At 50.7% G+C, this 10,396-nt stretch overlaps 2 protein-coding genes across 2 annotated transcripts in view; one reads left to right on the forward strand and one right to left on the reverse strand.

Moving 5' to 3' along the window:
* The window catches only part of WASH1 (WAS protein family homolog 1), a gene marked incomplete at its 5' end in the record, with an annotated part of 10,728 nt that extends 6,603 nt beyond the window's left edge, over window positions 1-4,125 (forward strand). Inside the window, 6 exons of the mRNA XM_010022549.1 lie at window positions 922-1,057; window positions 1,199-1,403; window positions 1,876-2,043; window positions 2,402-2,560; window positions 3,190-3,258; window positions 3,974-4,125. Of these exons, the coding sequence (XP_010020851.1) occupies window positions 922-1,057; window positions 1,199-1,403; window positions 1,876-2,043; window positions 2,402-2,560; window positions 3,190-3,258; window positions 3,974-4,125 (889 nt within the window). The remainder of the gene's footprint in view (window positions 1-921; window positions 1,058-1,198; window positions 1,404-1,875; window positions 2,044-2,401; window positions 2,561-3,189; window positions 3,259-3,973) is intronic.
* Window positions 4,126-5,867: 1,742 nt separating this feature from the next.
* The window catches only part of LOC104411979 (probable ATP-dependent RNA helicase DDX11), a gene marked incomplete at its 5' end in the record, with an annotated part of 5,216 nt that continues 687 nt past the window's right edge, over window positions 5,868-10,396 (reverse strand). Inside the window, 7 exons of the mRNA XM_010022550.1 lie at window positions 5,868-5,897; window positions 5,996-6,150; window positions 6,330-6,405; window positions 6,943-7,027; window positions 7,419-7,519; window positions 7,639-7,707; window positions 9,601-9,750. Coding sequence (XP_010020852.1) covers window positions 5,868-5,897; window positions 5,996-6,150; window positions 6,330-6,405; window positions 6,943-7,027; window positions 7,419-7,519; window positions 7,639-7,707; window positions 9,601-9,750 — 666 coding nt within the window. The remainder of the gene's footprint in view (window positions 5,898-5,995; window positions 6,151-6,329; window positions 6,406-6,942; window positions 7,028-7,418; window positions 7,520-7,638; window positions 7,708-9,600; window positions 9,751-10,396) is intronic.

The raw sequence follows: 10,396 nt of genomic DNA on the forward strand, positions 1-10,396 counted from the left end.
TTTTGTCTGTACCTGATCCTCCATTTACCTGCTTTCAACCCAGTTTTGCATGTCCCTTCACTGACTTAGTTTTTCCTGTCATTCCCCTGTAATTTCTCTCCAGCCTTGAGAGCTGCTGTCACTCCTGCCCTTCTCTGCCCCATGTGCCAGCCTAGGTACTGCTCCTTCTTCTGATGATTCCTCACAGCAATGCTTCACTGCTCTTGCTCTTTTGATATCTCCCCTGCCTCCCTCACTGCAGTTCCCTCTCCCATCAGGCTTTGCCTCCTTCTCCTCATATCAAAGAGCTTCTTTAAGCCCTTCCTTGTGCTTTCAGCTGTTGGACCTTCTCTTTCTTCTCCTGAGCCTTGGATTATTTCCTCTGTTTGTTTTTCCTCCTGGACTTTGAGTGACAAGTCACCAGGAGAGACTGGTGTCCTGCTGCAGGCTGTAGGACCTTTTCAGGCCAGGTGGTGGGAAGGAGAGAGCTTGGTAATGATGGCAGTGCAGCAGGGCTTTGTTTTAGGACGATGTGGAGGCTGCATCGGCAGGGTGGGGAGCTGATTGGAGAGGAAAGAAAGGAAAATGGGGCTAAAAATGGGGAAGAAGTTCTTCCCTGTGAGGATGGTGAGGCACTGGCACAGGTTGCCCAGAGAAGTTGGGGCTGCTCCATCCCTGGTAGTGTTCAAGGCCAGGTTGGACACAGGGGCTTGTAGCAATCTGGGGTAGTGGAAAGTGTCCCTGCCCATGGCAGGGGTTTGGAAATAGATGAACTTTAAGGTCCCTTCCAACCCAAACCGTTATTCTAAGAGAAAACTGGAAGGCCCAACATGTTCCACCTTCATGAATGAGTCAGGAGATCTCCACCACCAATGGCGAACTGTTTCTTCTGGTCTTGGCTCCTGAGGCAACATCACTGAAATACTTGTCCTCTACCCATAGGTACAAGAAGTATGTTTTTCTGGATCCTCTGGCTGGAGCAGTGACCAAGACTCATGTGGCTCTGGAAACAGAGACAGAAGAGAAGCTCTTTGATGCTCCTCTTTCCATCACCAAGAGGGGACAGCTGGACCGACAAGTGAGATGCAGCTGTGGGGATGCAGCTACTTCCCCTTCAGAGGATTTCTGCCCAAGTTGTTCCCTGCAGTGCCCCTGTTTGCTGCAAGGAAAAGCAAGTGCACAGTCTCCAACTTAGGTTTTTGTTTTGGGTTTCTTTTAGGTAGCTGAAAATTACTTCTATGTGCCAGACCTGGGGCAGGTCCCTGAGATAGATGTGCCATCCTACCTGCCAGACCTGCCTGGCATTGCTGCAGATCTCATGTACAGTGCTGATCTGGGCCCTGGCATCGCACCGTCTGCCCCCAGCAGTGCTATTCCAGAGCTCCCCACTTTCAACACCGAGTCAGTGGAACGTTTGCAACCAGGTATTTCCCATTCCTGATCCCAGGGCCCTGTGGATGAGGAAGGCAGAGATTACTAAAAGATGAAGACAAGGCAAAAAGACCCTTGGTGGGGATTTCAAGATGGATATTTGAGATAACCTCTGGCTTGTGCTTATGCTTGAGTCAACCTACTCAAGATTGCCAGCCAGTCTCCTGGCCCTTTCCCTCCCTCACCCTCTGCATGGCTAGGGAGGAGGGAGCGCTGTGTGCCTGACAGACTGGCCTCATGGTGGGATGCTCATGTGTGAGGGGGATGCAGCTGGGGAGGGCAGAGCAGGGGAATCTCAAGCCCTGCCTGCTGTCAAGAGATGCTGCATAGGGTGGGAGCGCTCTGCTGTACGGTGAGTGCTGAGGCCTCTGCTGTGTTGCTGCTGAGGCATGTGAAGCTCTGAGCTGAAGCTCTCAGTGTGCTGTCCTCTGGGACTGTTCAGATACAACTTGTTTCATCTTTCAGACCTTCAAGATGCTGAGCTGATGCCACCACCTCCACCACCACCACCTCCACCACCACCTCCTGTTATGCCAACTACTGTGCCTCCTCCGCCACCCCTGCCCCAGCCCACAGCCCCCTCTGAGCCAGCCCGGACAGCGAGCGAGGAGAGCAGCAGCGCCGTGCCTGCAGGTAAGGGCTGGGCATCTCCACATTGCACCAGCAGAGCCTAGCTCTGACTCCTTGGCTTCAGCCCATGGCCTCGTTGGTTCCCCGTGGCTTCCTATCCTTCTGGCAAAGGAGGGAAGCTGCAGTGGAAGTGCAAGGTGCTCCCACCTGCCTAGGAGCTGCAAGCCTTCAGTTCTCCATTGGCAGGGCTCCTGCTGGCTGGGCTGAGCATAAGCCTGTCACTGAGAGGTGTCTGGGCCTGGATTACAGCCCTGAGCAGAAGCTGGCAGGGTATCAGTTCAGCCCTTTCCGTGGGGATTTGGCTGTGCCTGTAGCTGGTGCACTAGTGCCTGGCTGCTGCCTGTCCTTCCTGTCCCTGCAGCTTCAGTCCAGGGAGCCCCAAAGGAGGTGGTGAACCCCTCTACTGGGCGTGCCAGTCTCCTGGAGTCCATCCGCCAGGCCGGTGGCATCGGGAAGGCCAACCTCCGCAGTGTCAAGGAGAGGAAGCTGGAGAAGAAGAAGCAGAAGGAACAAGAACAAGGTACGGAGGCTCTTTGGCAGAACAGATCTTCCTTGCTGTCAGCCCCAGGCTGGGGAGGTGCGGGGCTGGAGGCAGATGGGTGAACACACAGAGCAGAAAGGCGTCTCTCCTCACAGGCTGGTGGAGGCCTCAGTGCTTCACATTCAGCCAGAGCTGTGTGAACTTGCTAAATGCCATCTGCCAGAGGGGTGTTTGTGTTCTTGATGAAGACCTGCTCTGCCTCAGGGCAGGCATTGGAGCTTCCCGTGTGCTGCATGGGGCAGGCACAGAAAGGAAACTTTAGGGCCAGGAGGGGCAGGGCTGAGCCAATTCGAGCCCCTCAGTTTAGGAGCTGAGGAGGGCACTGATGGAGCTGGTTTGGCAGAATGAGACTGCAAATGCTCAGCCCCTCTTGTGCCTTGAGAATTGCATACTTGGATTTCCCCAGAAGATGCTGCTACCTTTCCATGCCTGGGGTTTTCCTGACCTACAACTGGACTATAATGGGAGAGATGAGTGGTTGTGATACAAGTTAGCAGTCAGCCTGTGGTTTTATTTCTTTAATCTGAAGGCAGTATTGCAGAATGCTTTTGCCATAGTGCTGGTTCAGACTGACGCTGTTTCTTGTCTGACTTGTTTTGCTGTTTCAGTGAGAGCTACGGGACAAGGTGGAGATTTGATGTCAGACCTCTTCAACAAGCTGGTGCTGAGGCGCAAAGGTACTGTCCTGCAGGGTGGCTGCTCCTTCCCCCGGGAAAGAGGGAGAGCACTTTTGGCACCTCACTTGTGTCAGACACAGCCCTAGATACAGGAACAGAGACCTGGGGGAGGCCTTGGCAGGTACATGGGGTATTTAGGACTAGCGTCACCCCTCAGTACTTGACACAAGGCAGAGGAGGGTGTGGGCTTGCTCAGGAAGCACAGAATGGTTTGGCTTGGAAGGGACCATCCAGTTCCAACCCTCTGCCACAGGCAGGGACACCTTCCACTAGAGCAGGTTGCTCCAAGCCCCTGTGTCCAACCTGGCCTTGAACACTGCGAGGGATGGGGCAGCCACAGCTTCTCTGGGCACCCTGTGCCAGCGCCTCAGCACCCTCACAGTGAAGAATTTCTTCCCAATATCCAATCTAAACCTACCTTCTGTCAGTTTAAACCCTTATCCCCGTTCAGGCACTGGAAGCTGCTCTAAGATCTCCCCTGAGCCTTCTCTTCTCCAGGCTGCACAAGCCCAGCTCTCTCAGCCTGTCCTTGTAGGAGCTTTAGTTAAATGAGTCCTTGGCACAGGGCTGGGGCAGTGTTTAAGCATGCTGGCTGTTCTGCTTGCCTGGGTGCTGGGCACAGCCATGCGAGGCGTGGTTTTTTCTCTCCCTTGTTGAGCCTGTGTGTCTCTAGTCCACAGCTATCACTCACTGCTGACTTTTCCTTCCCTCACAGGTATTTCAGGGAAAGGGCCGGGAGCCTCTGGAAATCCCGATGCTCCTGGAAGTCCTGCTGGTGCCTTTGCTCGTATGTCAGACTCAATACCCCCGCTCCCACCACCACAGCAGCCCGCGGGTGAGGAGGATGAGGATGACTGGGAGTCATAGATGAGCATCGGTGTGACCCTCAGGACTCTTGAACTAAGCACCTTTGAGAGACACCAGCTGTGGAAGCACGTCCAGGAGGGTGGGCACTGGTATGGCAGAAGCCAACTGCTGCTGAAGTAATAGTTACCAGTGAGGGTTCTGCTGCTGCTGCCTCCTACTCTGCACCCAAAATACTACTACATTCCATCTCAAATGCTGCTGCGGCTCACACTGGCTCAATAAATCCCGCCTTAGCTGGCGGGCAGTGGGGCAGCCTGTGCTCAGAGGATCAGAACTAGCATTGCTCCTGATTTAAAGGGCCTTCTGTCTTTCCTAATGTGACTGGTGGTGACTGCAAAAACAGCCCTTGCAGGCAAACACCCCCTGGCCTCATTCATCTCCTTGCTGCTTGCTGAAGTTCCTGTTTGCCTGGGTGTTGCTAGAAGATGAAATGAGTGTGTGTGTGTCCTTCTTGGGGGTCTAATTCCCAGTGCCTCTGCACTTGATGGTTTCTTTCTCTACCTGGCTCATGGTAACTCTTTGCCTGTCTGAAAAAAATTCAATAAAGTTGAAGGAAGCTGGTCCTTGCAGCCTTGACTTTGGTAAAAGCAGGAAGCGTGCTCAGTGGGAGTGTGTTAAGGGAAAGCCCAGCTGTCCACTTGCTTCAGGCTGGAGCTGGCCTTACACCCCAGCTCTTACAAGCAGGTGCCCCCACTCCTGCTGCTGCTTTCACTGGCTTTAAGGCAGAGCTCATGCCAGACTGTGGGGTTTGTACCTGATGAAGGGGCAGGAGCCTCTCCATGGACGTTTCTCAGGAGCAGCTGTTACTTCCCCTGTAGGGCTAATTAACAGAGGAGGAGTGAGCATCAGCTCTGTCATAAGTAAGTGCTTTCTCCACTGTGAAGAGCCTTGAGCAGTAGCATCCAGCTGCTGAAACTGGCAGGGAGGCAAAAGAAGCACCTGGGAAGAGACTTGCTCTGTACGGCAGAAAGCTAGGGAGGGCTGTGGCCATCCCTGTTGTTATCACTGACCCCCAGCCTAGGAAACAACCCCAGGAAGGTTACATCAAAACCCAAAGTTTTACCAATTTCTACAGAAAGGTACTTTGCTCTTTTTACTGTGCCCAGGTTTTTGAATTCAAAAGAGCAGAGCAATCTTGTGCTTAATCATGATCAAAGGAGAAGTGAAGTGCTGTGCTGTATTATGGCCATATTGTTACTCTCTTCAAAGAATGAACTGCTCCTTGAAACTATTGCTTGCTTGAAGCAAGGTAGAAAGAAGGGGATACAAAATGTTACTTTTAGCTGCCCTCTCTTACCAGCCTGACTGTGAATTCCAACATGACACAAACTACTGGCCTGATAGTTCATAATTCTTGTGAAAAGCTCTGTTTTCAGTGGTCATCAAATGCCCTGCGCTTGATCGGAAAAGGCAGAAGTGTTCAGTCAGAGTAATGATACTCCCCACACTTAAGTGTTTGGGTTGAAAACATTTTATCAATTTAAATAAAACCTTAACAGCAGAACAAATGTAACAAAAGTAAACAAATAGGAGCCTGTCATGACTCCCTCCGCCTATCTCAGGCCTACAGTCAGCTTGCCTCCTGGTTATGGTGCTTTACCATCACAGCGCTCAGCTACTGAACAGCAAACTTCCACACAGGAGGCAGAAAGCAGAGATTCACAAACTGTGGTACAGAAAAACACGAACTTGTGTTGCTTCGGGTGTTCTTCAGAGGCCTACAGCCCATTCCCTGGGCCACATCACAAAGCATCCAGCTTCCCTCGGTGGAACTAGAAACACACAAAACCAGTTAGTTCTCCCCTGGCCTTACTCTGAAGTGAAAACAGAGGCAACAGCTGGAGTAGCAGCTCGTAAGACAAGTTCTGACCTTTCTTAACTCTGCAAACGCTGCTCCAAAGGCAGGTTTCACCTGGGTTCTCTCCCTGATCCACTGTGGCAGTTTGTTAAAGATGGCAGGGCGCGCGTACCTGTGGTCCAGGAGCAGGATGCTTGCAAAGTCCTTCTGATGCCGAATGGCTCTGCCTGTACAGAGTGCACATCCACAGTAAAATAGCCCACTCAAGTGTTTGTTCTCAGGCAAGGAAGCTCATGCTCCCATCATCTGTACTTAGATGGATTGGTAATGCATCCTTTTTCTCACCCTCCTAATTCAGCGCAGTCACGTTTTGTATCCCCCAGCCTGGCAAGGAAGAATGAATTACCTATTGACTGGTTTACTGCCTTCATGCACAGGTTTTCAATCAGCACTCTGCTAGGTGCCTGGCCAGCAGCTCTGGGCTGGAAAGGAGAAATAGGCAAGACTGAACATGAGGCAGATGTAAATCAAACTGGGGAGTCTTACTGACAGAGTCAGGCACGTGCTTTTACCCCTGCAGTGTGAATGGCTGGCCAAGCAGACCCCAAGCTGAGAATAAGGAGGGACAGAAGAAAGGTTGTGACCAGAAAACTATGTTGAGCATTCACAAAAGCCAGCCCAAGGCTCTCTCAAAGGCAATAAAACTTCTCCCCAGCTGCCCAGGAACAGCATCTCCAGTGGGCAGTGAGAAGGAATAAGAAAGCTGAGAGGAAAAGCAGCTCCTGCCACCACGCCACCTCTGAGGTAATGGGACCTTGCTCCCCTTGTACTTGGGACTCTCAGTGAGACCCTCCACTGAGCTTCTTCCCTGTGCTTAGGGCCACCTGTATGTGTACAGCGTGGACTCCTGGGGCAAGCTCAGAACAATGATGTTTGAAGGCAGCCCTGGGATTTGTGTGCTGTGCAGAAAGTTAATACTAAAAAGAAGTGAAACAGGCAGATGTGTGTGTGTCTATTACCATTGTTCTGTCAAGCCACGTCATTTTTTCCTGGAGCTCTGGGGATTTAATGTTGGGGTAAGGCATTCCCACCATAATCACACACCTGCAAGGGAGGAGGACTGCATTATTCTTAATGTCTCATCCTAGAAGCACTTTGCCAATAGACTGACAAATTAGAGGTCACTGCACCCCTGAAAGACAGCCAGCCCTGAAAACCAGAGGCGGCAATAAAGCACAGCAGTCTGACAAGCATGTTCTGAACAGAAAGCTGCAAAGGGATTCAGGGTGCCAGAGCAAGGGATTATCTAGCACAGCAAGCCTAACTGCTGTTAGGCTGAAAAGTAGCCTGGACAAGCAGGTTTTACACCACCCAGCAGACCTAGGCCACATTCTCCCCAGGATTTTCTATCTATGCAAGTACCGACATATCCATCCTGCCTGGAATCACCGCACCACAAGCCCAGCACTCACCTTCCAAGAAGCAGCCCCCTTACCTGCCCAGGTCATCAGAGAAGTTGATCCCTTCGCTCATTTTACCTCCAACCACAGAAAGCAGCAAGGCCCCTGTCATCTGTGCTCCTGCCTGGCTGCAGCGCTGCAGGAGAGGGACCAGCAACTTAAACCAGATTTCTGTGCTTCAGAAACACTCCCACAGCCGGGCTAGAGCCCTCCTACACTGCCTTCTTCAGCAGCACTCCCACCAGCTCAGCTTACCTTTATGCACTTGGCATATTCCACCAGCACCTGCTCCACCTGATTGGCTTTCTTAGGCTCCTGAAAGATCTGTCAGGGGCACAGTGCATCGGTTGCAGCAGTGGGAAGCAGGCAGTTTAAAGAAAGCAAACCATTTTACTCCCGTGCTGTTAAGCAGCACATGGAAGGGCAAATTGTCTGAAAACCCAACATAAGCAGCACCTTTCCCCTCCACTCTGGAAGCACACTGCATGCTCACTACAGCACTTCTCAACTGGGAAGTTGAAGGGCTCTGAAGGGAGCAGCAGCTGCTCCTGCCCCTCAACATTCTCTGTCAGCTGTGGCAGACCTGTCTACTTCTGCAAGAAGTCACAAGTCACCTGGGAGTCAAAAGGCAGAAAAGCACCGCTATGAGTAAAGACCCAGTGGAGTGAGAAGTCCTCCCACTGCAACATCTTCGAGGACAGTGACAGGACCAATCAATTCAAATCACCAATTAATTCCAAGTAATAGCTCCCCTGGCACAGTGAGCAAATTAGTTTTCTATGCAAAGCATAAAGTAATATTTCTTTATGTTATTCTAGCATGCCTAATTAGTTACTGAAAGCCCCTGCAGTTAATTAAGCTGTATTTTGATAGATGCTGCACTTTGGCCCAAATCACAAGTTGTATGCCTAGTAAACAAGAGGTGCAACATCTGTCTTTTCTGTGACAGTAAAGAACCTAAAGAATGTATTTTCTCTTGGTTAGCAAGAGGTACTAACAAATTTTACCAGCCAGAATCAGTCTTTCAGTAGAAAAATAACTGGCAATTACAAACATAAGCCCAAACTATTCATCTTATTAAACAGTAGCTATTTAATCCTCTCATTTAAATTAATTTTCCCTGTGTAATTTATATATAATCTCAGTGTGATCTCACCACAGCCACCTCGGGAAAGACTTTAACCTTCTTTTGCTATGATACAATCTTGTGTGTGGGCAGCTGAAAGTCACACTTGCTGCACTTCTACCAAATTGCTTTGCTAATGCATATCCAATTTGCTGGAGACTGCGATGGCCAAACGAGAACAAATCAGAGCTGAAAGGCAGAGCAAGCTGCATGGTTGTGGCACAAAGCCTTGGAGGCACCAGGCAGGCCCTGGGGACCCTGCCAGAACACACCTGAAAGGCACCGGGAGCGATACACATGGAGAAGCTGAAACACAACGTTTCCACCACAAAAATCTGCAGCAGATCCATGTGCCAGAATGCCTGCATCAAGGCTGTGAAGTATCTGGGACTGTGCTCTCCTAATCCACATGGCAAGTTATTTAGCTTTTGGTAAATGGAAGTCACAGCCAGGGTATATGCAATTCCTGGCACATGAACCAAGATCCCTGCCCCATGCCCTGAGATAGCCTGATCTTCAAATACTTGTGAGAGTCACTGCAAAGATTTGGTATGTGAAGTTGTCTCCCTATTCAATGCTTCTCATCGCTTCTTCAGCAGAAGTCACCACTGCTAATCCCTCAATTCTCATTTCTGTGTTTCTACCAGAAAAAAAACCACCCTTTGTCCTGTGAACCACAGTCTGGTCCCACTCTGCCTAGCCCTTAGTTCTGCTGGTCTCTCTTCAAGGGCTGAGCCTGGGAAAACCAAATTCCCTATAAAAGCTCAACCTGAAGAGCCCCCCAGCCACACAGGCACAAGCTGGCTGGTTATAGAAAGTGAGGGCTGTCTCCCCCCATGGCCACTACACAGACTGTGCTCTCACAGAATCTATAGCTGCATTTAATCTAATTTAGATCCCAGCTCAGTGATCAGCCACCCGGGAAGTATCATTTCTACATTACTGGAGGGATTAGCTAGATAAACATCCGCTCTGCTCTGCTGTGCACACTATGAGAACAACTCAGCAAGAGAGGCCCCTAATGCATATATAACTGTTTGGTTTCTGAAACCTCCATTTAAAGTTCCAGCTGCCCCTGGCTGCACAATTACCTTCTTCTTTGCTGCCAGGCGGGTGAGCAGCCCTGTCTTCTCCCAGTGAGCATATACCTGCTTCTCATACTCGTAGGAGGGGAAGAAGCACACCACACCCCCTGGGACCACGTTGCACAGGTTGCAAAGGATTCGACCCGTCTCATCCATCTGCAAGAGACAAGAGCATATTGCAGCTGACAGGAGCTCAAGCTAATGCCACTCCAATTCTGTGCTCAATTCCAGGATCACACCTCCCTGTGACATGCCTTAGGCAAAGAAAAATGTGGGAAATATGCCAGGTCCAAGAGAGCTCGCTAAGGAAGTTGGGCATCACCAAAAAAACCCTCACTGCTGCTTGGCCTCTCCTCCTAATCTAGGGTTTCTGTTACTGCTGTGGACCAGTGGTCATTCAGGAAAGGAGTGTTTATGTCCATTGTCCAAGTGGATGGGACCTGTCACACAAGAACAGATGTGGAGAGCTAGCTAGCACATCTGGTGGAGATTCAGCAGGGGCAGAGCAGGGCCAGTGCCTGGCCTTGAGTCTGTTCTGGCCCATAAGTGAAAAAAGGTAAAATTGCAGAAACATCTGCTGCCACCCCTATGGTTTGGGCTGCACTCTGCAGCCTGCCAGGCTCCTCTGCCACCGAGCCCTTCAAACTGCAGGGTCAGAAATCTCCTTCTGAAGCCCAGCACACAAATGCAGGATCTCAGTGCAGCCAAACAGGAGTTGTTTGTTAGTGCTGCTCATCTCCAATAGCTACCTCTGAGCAGGCAGCTCAAAACTTCTTTTGCTATTTACTCTTTTCCCACTACT

This window comes from Nestor notabilis, unplaced genomic scaffold (genome assembly GCF_000696875.1).
Source record: "Nestor notabilis isolate BGI_N333 unplaced genomic scaffold, ASM69687v1 scaffold239, whole genome shotgun sequence".
NCBI lineage: Eukaryota > Metazoa > Chordata > Aves > Psittaciformes > Psittacidae > Nestor > Nestor notabilis.